The sequence below is a fragment of the Penicillium digitatum genome, chromosome 5 (assembly GCF_016767815.1).
Source record: "Penicillium digitatum chromosome 5, complete sequence".
NCBI lineage: Eukaryota > Fungi > Ascomycota > Eurotiomycetes > Eurotiales > Aspergillaceae > Penicillium > Penicillium digitatum.
In genome coordinates this window covers 2,434,613-2,450,184 of record NC_089388.1, presented here as the reverse complement: position 1 = coordinate 2,450,184, position 15,572 = coordinate 2,434,613, and the positions used below count along the sequence as shown (strand labels likewise).

Sequence of the window (15,572 nt, the reverse complement as noted above, 5' to 3'; positions counted from 1 at the left end):
ATGACGACATCTTCAAACCGAGATCATTTCTTTCAGACATCGTGCGTCAAAAAAATCCTTTGATTTTTGAATGGAAAGGTGTTGACTGACATCCCTAACAGCGCATCTTTGGATGAGCAGGAGCGCAAGGATGCCAAGTCCCAGAACACCAATGGTAATCCTATTCGACTACAGGGCAAGATCCTGGCAGCTCATCCAGACCCCTGGAATACTGGCTCGATTTATGTTGCGCAAAGTACTGGTACTGTGAGAAGGATCATCCTTGCCGTAAGCGCACCCGTATTCTGAGACCGTCTTAAATTCTTACATTTCTACAGACAGGAGAAACAGCTAGGGCTTTTACAGGCCCTGTGTCACCCATTACTAGCCTTTGTTTGAGTCCTGATGGCAAGCTCCTGTTTGCTGGGTGCTGGGACAAAGCTATCTGGAGCTGGGACACGACCACGGGCCAGCCACGCCAGAAGTATGAAGGCCATGCCGACTTCGTTCGATCAGTCACCAGCGCAAGACTGCAGGGATATGACCTGCTCATCTCCGGCGGTGCTGATGCACAAGTCTTGGTATTCAATATCGCAAGTGGTGAGCGGTTAGAGACCTTCAAGGGCCACTCTCGCGGCATCCAGGACCTTGCCCTTGACCCGGAATCGGAGACCGACAAACCGATCGTCTTCAGTGCAGGAAGTGATCGGGAAATTCGCCAATTCAGTATCTTTGGCGGGGGTAGTACCACTGACCCTCTCCTTCCACATGACACCAGTGTCTACAAGCTTTTTTTTGATAATGACGGTGATCTCTGGACTGCTTCGGCCGACAAGACTGCCAAATGCTTGGTTCGACAGGATGAATGGAAGGCGAATCTGACCCTAGAGCATCCCGACTTTGTCCGGGATATTGTCGTCTATGAAACGGGAGGGTGGGTTGTGACTGCCTGTCGGGACGAGGAAGTTAGAGTGTGGAACCGATCGGTAAATTTCTTTCTTTTTCAGTATCTCTATGGGGTGTATGCTAATTGAAATAGACCGGAGCACTCCATCACACTTTCTCTGGCCACTTCGAAGAGGTCACTGGGCTTGTGCTTGTTGGGTCAACCATTGTCAGCGTAGGAATTGATGCGACGATTCGCCAATGGTCCCTTCAACCCGATGAGCTTCAGCAGGCAGTGGAACTTGCGAAAAGGTCCACAGAAGAGGAGAAGGAGGAGGAGGAGGAAAAGCCAGCCGAATCAATACTAACGGCGGAGGAAGAGGCGGAGTTGGCAGAGCTGATGGGGGATGATTAGACGATGTGATACCCAATAATTTTTTGAGCATGTTTACACCTAGCAAAGGCATGTACAATAAACCCAAGATCATACAATATAGAATTGTGTATATAGTGCTGTCCACAACTTTCAGTGCGCCTGCAACTGTATAGCATGGCCGTATAGAACGAATCACGTGATATTCTTGATGCAGCCATGACGCACAGGGCCGATCTCCCGCGAGCTCGACCTTCGCCTCGACTTCCCCCCGCCTAAAATGGCGCTGGCAACTTTATTCTTCAAGACACGCTCCAGCCCGCTCTAACCCTCTCAAACCCGCTCCAACCGGTCCATTTGTTTCCCCAGTCAAGAGACATAAATTGTACCACAAGCCATCTTCGTCCACCAAGACTTTGTCACACGTGGTGTAGTTTCTGAGCTTGGGTACCTAGGCATTGTACGCCGGAACCCGTCAGTGACCCCTCTTAGGCTTCAGACTGACGGGCGTTTAGTCTCCGACCAGCAGAAGTATTGAAAATCCAATCACAATGGCCGCCTCAATCAACCACTCACACCCGCGTCATGAAGTACCTGACACAAGCCCCAAAATGGTCAATCGCTTGCAGCAAAGCAAATCACCTTATGTGAGAGATGTCTTCCCTTGAGGTAAACTACAACATGCTTACACGAATACAGGTCCGGGCACATATGAACAACCCGGTAGCATGGCAAGTTTGGGATGCAGAAGCTATGGAGCTTGCTAAGAAGCACAATCGTTTAATCTTTCTCAGTATCGGTTACTCCGCATGTCATTGTAGGTTAAAACGACTACACTAGTGTTACTGTGATTCTAATCTTGTCTAGGGTGCCATGTCATGGAAAAAGAATCGTTCATGTCATCAGAGGTGGCCTCGATTCTAAATGAATCCTTCGTCCCCATCAAGGTTGATCGCGAAGAGCGACCAGACATCGACGACATCTACATGAATTATGTCCAGGCCACGACGGGTTCTGGTGGCTGGCCCTTGAACGTGTTCTTGACTCCTGACCTCGAGCCTGTGTTTGGTGGCACGTACTGGCAAGGCCCAAATTCAACCACATTCACCGGTCCCGAAGCAATCGGATTTGTGGAGATTCTAGAAAAACTTAGAGATGTGTGGCAGACACAACAGCAACGCTGTCTCGACAGCGCCAAAGAAATCACCAAACAATTGAGAGAGTTTGCCGAGGAAGGGACGCACTCGCAGCAAGGCGATCGCGATGATGATAATGATGAGGATATGGATATTGAGCTTCTGGAAGAAGCATATCAGCATTTTGCATCACGATATGACTCGGTCAATGGCGGGTTTGGCCGTGCCCCCAAATTTCCTACACCGTCCAATCTTAGCTTCTTACTCCGGCTCGGTGCCTACCCGACCCAGGTCATGGATGTTGTAGGACATGATGAATGTGAACAAGCAACCGCGATGGCCGTCACAACACTAGTGAATATGGCTCGTGGTGGTATTCGGGACCACATCGGGCACGGATTCGCACGGTATAGCGTGACGACAGATTGGGGTCTCCCCCATTTCGAGAAGATGCTTTATGACCAGGCACAGCTATTGGATGTCTACGTGGATGCTTTCCGGCTCACCCATGACCCCGAACTTCTGGGCGCTGTCTATGATCTGGCTGCTTACTTGACGAGCGCCCCGATACAGTCGCCCACCGGAGGGTTCTTTTCTTCAGAAGATGCCGACAGTTACCCTCATCCAAATGACACCGAAAAGCGGGAGGGCGCCTTCTATGTCTGGTCGCTGAAGGAACTCACTTCAGTCCTCGGCCCTCGGGATGCTCCAGTTTGCGCCAAACACTGGGGTGTTCTCCCCGACGGCAACGTTCCACCCGAGTACGACCCGCATGATGAGTTCATGAACCAAAACGTGTTGTCCATCCGTGCCACGCCCAGCAAACTCGCCAAAGACTTCGGTCTTAGCGAGGAGGAAGTGGTGAAGATCATCAAGTCGTCGAAGCAGAAGTTGCACGATTACCGCGAACGATCCCGCGGGCGTCCGGACCTGGATGACAAAATTATCGTTGCCTGGAATGGATTGGCGATCGGTGCGCTTGCCAAGTGTAGTGTTTTGTTCGAGGAGATCGAGAGCTCCAAGGCGGTGTACTGTCGTGAAGCGGCAGCACGGGCAATTAGCTTCATTAAGGACAAACTTTTTGACAAGACCACAGGACAGCTATGGCGTATTTACCGCGGTGGAAATCGTGGAGACACCCCGGGGTTTGCCGACGACTACGCATACTTGGCTAGCGGGCTACTCGACATGTATGACGCTACCTACGATGACAGCTATCTTCAATTTGCCGAGCGACTGCAAAGTGAGAACCGCCCCTTTGATTATAACGGGATCTGCTAGCTAACCTAATGATTCTAGAGTACCTCAATGAATACTTTTTGGCACAGAGTGGCTCTACCGCCACCGGGTACTACAGTACACCTTCCGTCATCACCCCCGGCATGCCTGGACCGCTCCTGCGTCTGAAGACAGGCACCGAGTCGGCAACACCTTCGGTAAACGGAGTCATTGCGCGTAATCTACTGCGTCTATCCGCTCTGCTCGAGGATGAGAGTTACCGGACCTTGGCCCGGCAGACGTGCAACACTTTCGCGGTGGAGATCATCCAGCATCCTTTCCTGTTCGTAGGAATGCTGGATGTGATTGTGGGCCTCCAGATTGGTACTCGCACAGTGACGGGTGTCTTCTCCACCGCTAATATCTCCTCGATCCCTAATCCACGTGGCGACACTCTCCCCAGTCGGAACGATGAGCCTGTATCGGCACTCGACCTAATCCGGCAACGAGTCCGGGCCGAGGCCGGCGTGGCTGTGTCCTCGTCTATCGTGGTCACTTCCATTGTCGACATTCGCCCCTCACATTTGAAAGACTTTGTGAGAAATCAGTCCTTCTGGCTCAAGTCCCGAAATGCACTTTTTCAAGATTTAAAGGCCGCCGAGCCAACCAAGAACTACTTGATGGTTTGTGAGGCTGGGCGATGCCAAATTATTGATATCTAGGCGTTACGAGCTGTGGTTCCGTTTTTCCATATTCTCATCAAGAACGGTTGTGTGGTTGTGGCGTTCTTGGACATTTGGTTGGGCACAACACATCTGGGCACTTGACATTATTTCAGAGCAGATCTCCTGCCGTCTAGACCGTGGACCCTGGGCTCGAATGCCGAAAAGGTGGAGCTGTATGTCGAAGACTAGTATCTGCGTACTCTGCACTTCGTACTCTTACTACGGCAGATTCAATCGTACAGGTAGAATTATGAGATGTTTTGGAATTTCCCCTTGCTACACTGTATAGGTGCCCTGTCCCACAATGACCCGCGGACGCAAGGTACGCCAATGGGCGTCTCGCTCTGATTGGAAGACCCAGCCCTGGTCTTCATTTTGATCTTCCACTATCATGACGATCCAACAATTATTGAAAGGCTGCGGAGTCTGGGGCACTCCGTCCCTAAAACTCAATACAAGCCTTAAAACAGAGAATCTTCATTTTCATTTCGGGTATTCCGGAGAATATCGTTGCTTAAATTGGTGGCTGAAACGAGGATTGATTTAATCTATTTCGGATCCGCCCGTGCAGCCCACTGAATGAGCCTCTTAGCCAAAGTTTCTTAGCTGGATAAGCGGATGGCCATGTGGGGAGATTTTGTTTTCCCGACGGATCTTGTGATTGGTTGATAAAGCTACGGGTGGACACTTTGAAACTGTTCCTGGTCAAGGGTCTTCCATTGACAGTCCCCTGGCTTCGACCAAACAAGATCTCGATTGCTTTTTCTTTTTCACGGCTGTACTCCGTATTCTCTATACTACTTTGGGGATTTTCCTGCGGAAACCCACGGTACTTTTAATTACCTTATTTCCTTTTGTCTCCTTCTGATTAGGCGTAACTATGTACTCCATAATTGGGACTCGTAGAGGTGGTCCAGAATACATCCACCCGGGGACATCACACATCATAATGCAAGATTTTATTGGTAATATGTACATATCTAATCCTCTTAAGAAAATCTTCAGATCAAATCTCGGAGACCATTTGCTGAGCGTCCTAATCACCAGCCTCATGTCAATGCAAAACGGTATCTAGGACTTGGAATGTACTGAAGAATGTGCCACAACGAAGTATGTTCCGATGTCAAGAGGTTGGAAATCCCCCAAAAGAAAAGATAATAAGTATAGAAGAGAGCCATTGAAGTTTTTTTCCCTGGATATTAATTTACAAAATAATTACTCTTGTTTGTTCCATACTCTACGGAGTATTCTGTTGGACCTCATTTAAAATTAATACCCTGCCTATTCGCACGGTCCCCCCGCCTCCTCATCTCCCCTTTCTACATCTACCAACCGTCCTCTCTTTTTCTCCCCTTCTCTCCTTGTCCTCTCCAATCTTTTCCGCCTGCACCTTATCTTTCTTTCGCTCCTTGAAGGAAGAAGGTGTTTTTCGGCCGGCCATTCATTTATCCCTAGCGTACACATTCCTTTGTCAACGTAGTCGATCTGCTTGACCCATTACCCATTCTCTTCGCAAACTTCCCGGAGAAGTTTCTTTGTTTTCAATCCCGAAATGCGTTCTGCTGTCATCTTTGCCGCCTTGGCGGTTGGTACCTGTGCCAAGGTTATTGAGAAGGAGGTTTATGTGACCGAGTGGACTACCACCACCGTCACGAAGACTGTGACCCTGTGGCCCACCAACACCCCCGACACGGCTGCTTCGGTCAAGCAGGACCACACTAAGTCTGCCACCAGTGCCCTTCCTACGGTCGACGTTTCTAAGAAGGTCCCTGCTGAGGTGGAGTCCGCCCCTGCTGTGGCTCCTACTACCGTTGTGGCTCCTACTACCATTGTGGCTCCTACTACCGTTGTGGCTCCTACTACCGCTGTGGCTCCTACTACCGTTGTGGCTCCTACTACCGTTGTGACTCCTACCGTTGTGGCTCCTACTACCATTGTGGCTCCTACTACCATTGTGGCTCCTACTACCGTTGTGGCTCCTACTACCGCTGTGGCTCCTACTACTGTTGTGGCTGCCACTACCGTTGTGGCTGTGGTTGAGCCTGCCAAACCCAGCACCGCGACTACGTCTTCAACCACCGAGGCCGAATTTAAGATCGTTACCACCTCCGTTGCCTCTTTCGCTACCTCAGTGGCCACCTCTTTCGCTACCTCAGTGGCCACCTCTTTGGTAACTTCGACCACCGCCGCTGCCCCCCCCGCTGCTACCGCTGCCACCGCTGCCAACTCCTACCAGGAGTCTATCCTGTACTACCACAACATTCACCGCAGCGAACACTTTTCAGGCGCTTTGACCTGGTCCGATGACCTCGCGGGAGCTGCCCAGACTCTCGCTTCGCGTTGCTCGTACGAACATGACACGTAAGTATACCTTCATTGTGCTTGGAAATCAATCTTACTAATGTCAACTAGCTCCATCAAGTCCGCAAGCGGAGACTACGGTCAGAACATCGCATACGGTTACGAGGCGGCACTGGTTGGCGAGAAGGTTATCGGTGGGATGATGTACACCGACGAGGCACCGTACTTCACCAACCTCTACGGCGAGGCCAACCCTGATATGACCAACTTTGACAAGTGGGGCCACTTTACTCAGATCGTTTGGAAAGCCACTACGGAAGTCGGTTGCGCCACTGTTGACTGCTCTGACTTGGGGAATGTTGGTGGCCCCTCGCCCTTCACTGTTTGCAACTATGGCTCTCCCGGTAACTACGCCGGTGAGTATGCCGACAACGTCTTGAGGCCCAGATCATGAACGTCACGGGATATTTGGGGCTGTTGATTTGAGAATGCTGCATCCGATTTTCTTCTTGTGTGGAGTGATCTAAACCCATCGATTTTGTTCTTCCAAATAACGGACTCGCCATCTGGATTTGTCTTCTTGTTTTTAAACTTCTTCATCATTTGCATGTCCTGCCTCGATCGGTGACCCATACTGTATGTATGCAAGCGTGCCTCATCCTTCTACTTTAGAGGATCTACGGCAATGCAGATATTTTTATTCTATTGTAAATATTCCTTGTTCCATGTTTTCCACTATCCCCGTGTTGCGGCTCATCCTGTGGATAACAAAATCTCTGGCGTTTTTTTAATTTTTTTTGCGGACGTGATGTACCTTGTATAACCCCAGTGTATTATGAAATCTTCTCAAAAACCTTCACGGAATCATAGGATCTACAATCGTGGTGGTGGCTGCTGTTTGATTCCATGTTCTTTTACCTCTATGACGCTGCGTCCACGTGACCCTAAGATCCCCCGGTCCTTTCGCCCGAAACGTCTGGAGCATGAAGTGAGAGCCCATCCGATTTACTTCAAATTTCTGAGAAGAACTTTTGTGTCTGGTAAACAGTAAGCTTCTTGCTCCATTTCGAGGGTATTTTTTCAATTTTTCTTTAAATGCAGTTCGACCATAATCTTTCAACATCAACGGGTTGCAAGCTTTCTTTGCACATCTTTACCCTGAGCCAAGATACCTGCGGCAACGTGCCGGGGTCTAAAGATTGTCGTTAACCTTAGAAGTAAGTTCCACACCTGGTCCATCTGGTATTCCACCCTATCATTTTCCTTTAAATAAACCCTACGGGGTGAGGGATATATCCTCCTGAGACAAAGCCATTTCGTCGTCACTCTTCATGGAAACAGCTGAAGGTGTGATGTCTACATGTTACAAGCCCTCAGAGGCTCCTATGATATCTCCAAGGGACTCTGTAAAAGCTATGAACCACATCTTTGCAGATGTTCCTTTCTTGGCAAAAAATATGACATCTGACAAACGGCACAGCGAAACCCATCCGTTTCTCCGGCGCCATCATTCCGTTCTTCCACCGTATCACCCGGTCACCCCAACCTGCACCTCGGGGTTTCATATCCATTGCACTATTTTCAAGTGCTCTGTAAGTCTACTGCTCAATTCATGGCCTTTTCCTTTTCCCCTTAGGCCCGAGCCGGATCCACAGCCGTTGAGATCACTGTATAATCCCCATCCCCATATCTCTATAAATTACCATGCTCTCTTCCTGTCTCACGCCATCCGAATTTTTCTGTCATCTCTGCAGAATCTTCTTTTTTTTTTGTGAATTCATCTATCCCAAACATCTCCTTTTTATTCCTTTGTCTCTTGTCGATCTATCTGCACCTGCACATGACATAGTCTCAATGCCACCATACTGTCCCCGAGACTGCCACTACTTCTACCGCACTGCCCTACGCCTCCTGTCAATTCCCACCCTCCTCGCTAGTCGCTACGACTGCATACATCTTGTCTTGATACGTTGAACATATCTAACATCATGTCTTACTCCTCAATGGCAGTACGATTCTTCACAACCCCCAAACCATTTAGTGATCCCATGGATGCCGATACAAGCAAAAAGTGCGGGTCCAACCCCCAAGCTCACACGGTCATGAGACCAAATGTTTCTACTGAACAGCCTTCCTCTGAGGTTGCGGAGTTCCACACGCCTAAGAGCCAGGGCTTGACTTTTGCAAACCAGGATTCGCTGCCTAAGCTTCCTATTCCCGAGCTGGAGGATACTTGTCGCAGGTACATAGATACTCTGCAGGGCTTGCAGAGCCCGCGTGATCATGAAGAGACCAGGGCCGCTGTCCGAGACTTTTTAAAGAATGATGGTCCACTTTTGCAAGAACGGCTTAAAACATATGCTGGTTCAAAGACGAGCTATATTGAGCAGTTTTGTAAGTTTATTTAGAATCCAAGGATGCGATGGGAGGTTGGCTGATCATTGGTAAGGGTATGATTCCTACTTGAACTTCGATAATCGTAAGTACAATTCCCAATCTGGCCTTTTCTTTTTTGCGCTCACCTAACATTCGCAGCTGTTGTTTTGAATCTTAATCCATTTTTCCTTCTGGAGGACGACCCAACTCCCGCCAGAAATCATCAGGTGACTCGAGCTGCATCACTGGCAATTTCTGCATTGGCATTTGTTCGAGCTGTGCGTCGAGAGGAGCTACCTCCTGATACTGTGCGAGGAACGCCTCTTTGCATGTATCAATACTCGCGCCTTTTTGGAACGGCACGTCTGCCTACTGATAATGGCTGTGTTATTAGCCAGGACCCCTCGGCTAAACACATGGTTGTTATGTGTCGGGGGCAGTTCTACTGGTTTGATGTCTTGGATGACAATAGTGATTTGATTATGACAGAGAAGGATATCTCACTTAACCTGCAAGTCATTGTTGAGGATGCGGCTCAAACTCCTCTTCACGAGGCCGCCAAGGGTGCTTTGGGTGTACTCAGCACCGAGAACCGTAAAGTCTGGTCGGGGTTACGCGATATCATGACCAGAGATTCCAGATCTAATAACGCGGAGTGTTTGAACATTGTCGACACGGCCCTTTTTGTCCTATGTCTAGACGGCACAGAGCCATCCACTACATCCGAGCTTTGTGCAAACATGCTTTGTGGCACAAGCGAAGTCGTCAAGGGTGTCCAGGTTGGAACCTGCACCAATCGGTGGTATGATAAGCTGCAAATCATCGTCTGCAAGAACGGCAGTGCAGGCATCAACTTCGAGCATACCGGTGTGGATGGCCACACGGTGCTACGCTTTGCCAGCGATGTGTACACCGACACTATCCTCCGCTTTGCAAGGACAATCAACGGCCAATCCCCAAGCCTTTGGGCAACCAGCAGCCCCGACCCAGTGAAGCGTGACCCTCAAAGTTTCGGAAACGTCAGCACGACACCGCGCAAACTAGAATGGGATATGACACCCGAACTTAACATCGCGCTCCGCTTCGCCGAATCCCACCTTTCCGACCTGCTCTGCCAACACGAATTCCAAGTCCTAGACTTTGAAGGCTTTGGCAAAAACTTCATAACCTCAATGGGCTTCTCTCCAGATGCATTCATCCAGATGGCCTTCCAGGCCGCCTACTATGGCCTGTATGGCCGAGTCGAGAACACCTACGAACCAGCCATGACAAAGATGTTCCTACACGGACGCACTGAAGCGATACGCACCGTAACGCCCGAATGCATAGACTTTGTCACAGCATTTTGGGATGAGAACGCGGCCGAACAAAAGGTCGACGCTCTCCGCATCGCTTGCAAAAAGCATACAGATGCCACCAAGGAATGTTCAAAGGGCCAAGGCCCAGACCGCCACCTCTACGCCCTCTACTGCCTCTGGCAGCGTTCCTTTGACGAAGGCCTTTTCCCAGACACCAGCTCAACAGGCGGATACTCCAGTCCTGGTGAAACGCAATCTCAAACCCAAAGCCAGGGTCCCGAATCACTAAAACTCTCTTCTTCCCCTTCAGACGATGGCCTCTCTTCACCGGCAAGCAGCGCGCGCGCCTACCGTACAATGTCCGCGCCCACGCCCGCGATCTTCGCCGATGCCGGCTGGGACAAGATCAACAACTCCGTGCTGTCGACCTCGAACTGCGGAAACCCGTGTCTGCGGCACTTCGGCTTCGGGCCCACATCCGCTGACGGCTTCGGTATCGGCTACATCATCAAGGATGACTCGATCTCAATCTGCGCGAGCTCCAAGCACAGACAGACATCACGTCTTATGCACACGCTTGAGTCGTATCTGTTTGAAATTCGCAAGTTGTTGCGTGCGACGAATCGCAAGGCGACAAGTCCACGCACTAGTCGGGCGAGAGAGACTGAGGCACTTGCGGAACGGTTGCAGTCGGAGTCACATCGGCGTGGTCGACTTGTAAGAGGTGGGGGTGCTCAGGGTGCTGATACGCCTACTTCCGCTGCTGATAGTGGCTTTACGGAGGATGATGGAATGGGAGGATGTAAGTTGTCTCAATCTTTCTTGGCGCGTTTTGTTGTGGTTTGCTAACTAAGCATGTTATTAGATGGCTTCTTTGATGCCGGAATGCTTCTTCATGCACTCAAAGGCCTTGATGTGGAACGGGAACAACGCGGCGAGAAGCCTGCTAGGCGGAGGTTTGTGGGGAAGAAGCTTCATCTTAATGAGTATTGATCGTGCAGGATTGGAGTGGAAGACATTCTGTTATTCAATCAGAAAATAAAGAATTTACTTTTACTTTTGACGGTCTTGTTCTTAGCTTGGTATAAATCAGGGCACCCTCGGCAAATGGGGGGAAAGCTCTGAGATTGGACTAGCCGACTTGGATCTCTCAACATATCTGATTTTGAAATGGACTTTGGTACATAACTCATTTCAGTTCTAGAAACCCTGCCAATCTGGAATTGCATTCTACACTAACCACCATGACTCTGCATGCCCTACCAAAGCGGGTGCCCCAGTTGCAAGCCCCCCCTGACAAGGCGTTTCACAACAAGCCCCCGCACCGCTAAGTATGCAGGACACTCTACCAAACCTCAAGATTGGAGCCCACGCCAGAGTATTATATCAGGGATTTACAGGTATTAATTCCTGTTTGTTTGATTTGAGAAGAATCCCGCAATGAAATGACATAGAATGCTAATCTCCGCCACAGGAAGACAGGCGACTACCAATGTCAAGGAGTCCCTTGAGTGGGGTACTAAGATCGTAGGAGACGTCAAGCCTGTTGTTGAAGGCGAACATCTAGGATTACCGCTCTTCCCATCTGTCAAAGCGGTATGGCTAATAAACTAATTGGTCCCCCGTTGGGGAAAATGCAATTTGACAAGTTGACTGACGAGAACCCAGGGCTCAAGAGCGGGCAACACCCGATGCATCCGCGATCTATGTCCCAGGAAATCAAACAGCCAAAGCCATCGAAGAAGCCATTGAAGCGGAAATCCCGCTCGTTGTGGCGGTGGCGGAATATGTGCCAATCCACGATATCCTTCGGGTATGTGACTTGTTCACTCGCGAGAAATGTTAATCGTGCCGGGAAGTGTTAAGGCATCTTTGTTTAACAGTATTACAGATCCATTCTACGCTTCAAACGCAATCCAAAACCCGTCTGGTAGGTGCAAACTGCCCAGGCATTATATCCGCCATTGGAAAATGCCGAATCGGCTTTCAGCCATTGCCTTGCTTCGCGCCGGGCAATGTCGGTATCGTGGCTAAGTCTGGGACATTGAGCTTTGAGACTGTTGCGTCAACAAGTCGGGCTGGGCTTGGTCAGAGTCTTTGTATTAGTATGGGTGGCGATGTGTTGGCTGGCACAAACTTTATCGATGCCCTGAATCTCTTTGAGAATGATCCTGAGACTCAGGGTATTATCCTGGTTGGTGAAGTTGGGGAAACGGCGGAGATGGATGCTGCTGAGTGGATCAAGGACTATCGACGGAGGGACTGTGGATCCCAAGTAAGTTATCGTTCCTTTTACTTGATTGGTTTTGTGGGCTTTTGGAGGGCAATTGTGACATTGGATAGGCCTATTATGGCCCTTGTTGCGGGGTTGGAAGCACCACCTGGACGGATTATGGGACATGCCGGTGCCTGGGCTGCGCCTGGGGAACCAGATGTGGAAACTAAATATCAAGCGCTGGAACGTGCTGGCACGGTCATGGTTAACCATCCCGAGAAGTTCGGCGAAGGAATGAAGACTTTGTTTGCGAACCAGTCTAGCCGGCTGGGTGTCAGTGTGAGTGGTATTTGCTAAATCCTATCTCATGTAAACTGACACGCTCGCAGCAAAGTTCACAAATACGTCGGCTCCATACCACGGGACGAAGTACGCCAATCTCGATACCGACGGCTGAATGTAAGCGTAGTCTGTACATCAAGCAGTTTCAAGCATTCGATATCCTCAAGCAGAGGTCTATCCCGGTGAATGAGTCGGCTTCTAGCTTTGATGGTTCTGTTTCTGTGTCCATCACAGTCGACCGAACAGCTTTATCGCCATGCATCGTTGCCTCGCCGACTTCAGACTTTAACCCATCTTTGTCGAAGATATTTCCATTTCCTTACACTCAACCCGAGTTTGAGAGCTCTATCGTTGCTGCTGTTGCCTTACATTTGCGCCTCCCAGACTCGTCTCACAAGCAGCTTGCAGGCATTATACCGGCACTTTGGGAAATTTACAAGGAAAAGGAGGCCTTTACGCTGGAGACGCAGATTGGCATATCCACTGCTGGTACTTTTGAGATCTATGGTGCGCGTTTTAGCTTCGACGATGCTGCATTTCGCAGCTCGGGCCGATAGGAAGATATCCACAAACTTCGAAATCTTTCTGAAGGGGTCCCAGAGGAGGTTGAAGCCGAACAGCATGGAATTGTTTACGTCAAGTGTGTAGAAAATACACCCATAACCCCCGATGTTTGTCTGTGTCTCTACTAACATGCAATAGGTTGGAAGGCGAAGGTAGCATTGGCACACTTGGTATGTATTCCGGTGTACACCTCGTTAAAAAAGGGTGTTTGCTCACTATATCGCGCAGTTAATGGAGCCGGTCTTGCCATGAACACGGTCGATGCCCTCACTATCTACGGCGGCCACTGCGCAAACCTCCTTGACACTGGTGGTAAAGCCACTTCGGAGACTGTCAAAACGTCATTTCGCGTGATTTGCTCTGACGCGCGCGTCAAGTCCATTTTTGTGAATATTTTTGGCGGACTCACTCGCATTGTTCAGTTGCTGACTTGGATATCCGTAGATTGCGGGGAGTGGCTTTCCATTACATGCATTTGATGGATTCGAGGAGGCGGCAAAGAAGGTCATCACCTTGGCCAAGGGTCAATAGTCGCTCTACAGTAGAAGTGCACATGTGAGTACACTAGATGAAACATATGGACATGGATCTCTGTTTCAATCTTACGCAACGATTGGATGAAAATTTTAGATTGCTAGATGGCATCGAACCCACAAGGCCAATGTTAATTTTCTCAAGACGATTCAAACATGAAAGTGACATCAAAGAGAAACAGCGTCGACTGATACCCTCTATCCAGATCCAGATCCAAAATCGGCACAGAAGACTTCTGTCCTCAACTCAACTCACTCCTTATCTTCCCACTGTCCAGGCGGAGAGTTATACCATCACTGATATGACCAGTATTGATGTAAAGCCCGCCTCACATAGCTGGCTTAGGTCCAACTGAGTATTTGCTGCAGCGGCCAGGTATCGCTTGTACATCCTTCATAGCCCCCAGGAGAAGCCATCTGACACTTGCTGCAATTGGTCTATCAGGGACAGCATGTGGGCGATAGCAGCGCCCCTCATCAAACGCCTCTGACACGTCATCTTGGTCCAAGGTGGATATACTGACGGGCCAATTTCAGCAGAGTATCAATCTCAGCCTGTTACGTCTTGTGGCTCACAATGCCAGAACGCACTCCCTATCATCTTTAAAATTTCTATGCTCCATTTCCACCTATCACGTGTTGCCGCTATGCGCGGGGCTAGGGCTGACGGTGATAATGATAGTGATGGTGATTCCGAGGACGACCAAGGAAGTAAAGTTGCCCTGAGTGGTTGATGGGTTTATTCCTATGCACTGCTAGCTACGTGAGTAGCATGTGACCAGTTATTAGTTCTAGTGGAACCATTTCACTCTAGGCTATGAACATTCGCCAAACTACATCACTGGTTACCCATTTCCTCTTCGCGATGAGCCCTTCTACGCTTGGGCTAATGGGGGTCAGTCCTAGTAGTGTGTATTGGACATTTTCATGTCTATGAAGCCAGAATTTCTAATGTGAGCCTTTTGATACTAGTACGCTTGCGCCTAAAAATAGGCTATAGTTCCTCTGCAAGTACGTAATGAGATGACTATTCGGATCCAAAAAAATCGCCAGAGCTTCGAAGACCAGCTCACTCTGTACAATTCACGTCTTGCAAATTCGCATACCTCGCCCTCATTAAATACTTGTGCTCAAACAAAATCCGGTACCAATGCTTTCCAGTCAAGATCCCCCATCTTTCTGGCCCCACAGACGAAACATCACTAACCCAAGACAGGATTAGGAACGAGCCTCGTATCATGCAATTTCTATGTCTATGATAGGTATTAGACTAATGGCTGAATGGCTCTAATGTTCAATTGGCAAAGTTGATATGGTGACGTACACTTGCTCTCGGTTAGACGAAGAATGAAGGCCGCATCAACTGATGAACCCGAGGGCTGGGCCTCCAACTCATTACCCTCCCCAGCTGCTACCACCAGCGGGGGTTCCCGATCGGTAAAATGTGAAGGTGTCGTCATCACTCTGGGTAACTGTGAAAAGCTGTGCGTTGTTTCCCAGAGTGTCCACTCTGTACTGATGTTCGCATGCGAGCATTCCCTGGGTATAGATGTTTTCTATAAAATGTTTGCAACCAAAGAAGATTGGATGCCAGTGCTCGGCTTCTATGCCTTCCGGGTGTACGAGG

At 49.5% G+C, this 15,572-nt stretch overlaps 2 protein-coding genes across 2 annotated transcripts; both read left to right on the top strand.

Moving 5' to 3' along the window:
* On the top strand, window positions 1-4,313 carry Pdw03_2069 (Six-hairpin glycosidase-like; the record flags this gene model as incomplete). The annotated part of the gene is made up of 10 exons (XM_014680702.2): window positions 1-41; window positions 102-267; window positions 318-965; window positions 1,019-1,251; window positions 1,455-1,588; window positions 1,651-1,697; window positions 1,753-1,884; window positions 1,937-2,054; window positions 2,105-3,616; window positions 3,673-4,313. 10 exons carry the CDS (start codon window positions 1-3, stop codon window positions 4,311-4,313), a joined length of 3,672 nt encoding a protein of 1,223 aa, XP_014536188.2.
* Window positions 4,314-5,868: 1,555 nt separating this feature from the next.
* Pdw03_2068 (Carnitine acetyl transferase) lies at window positions 5,869-13,943 on the top strand (the record flags this gene model as incomplete). Its single annotated transcript, XM_066100069.1, has 15 exons — window positions 5,869-6,677; window positions 6,729-7,037; window positions 7,816-7,834; window positions 8,098-8,209; window positions 8,628-9,011; window positions 9,067-9,096; window positions 9,153-11,093; window positions 11,157-11,247; window positions 11,960-12,104; window positions 12,183-12,845; window positions 12,896-13,355; window positions 13,440-13,488; window positions 13,551-13,582; window positions 13,641-13,798; window positions 13,857-13,943. 15 exons carry the CDS (start codon window positions 5,869-5,871, stop codon window positions 13,941-13,943), a joined length of 5,289 nt encoding a protein of 1,762 aa, XP_065957796.1.
* Window positions 13,944-15,572: the final 1,629 nt, after the last annotated feature.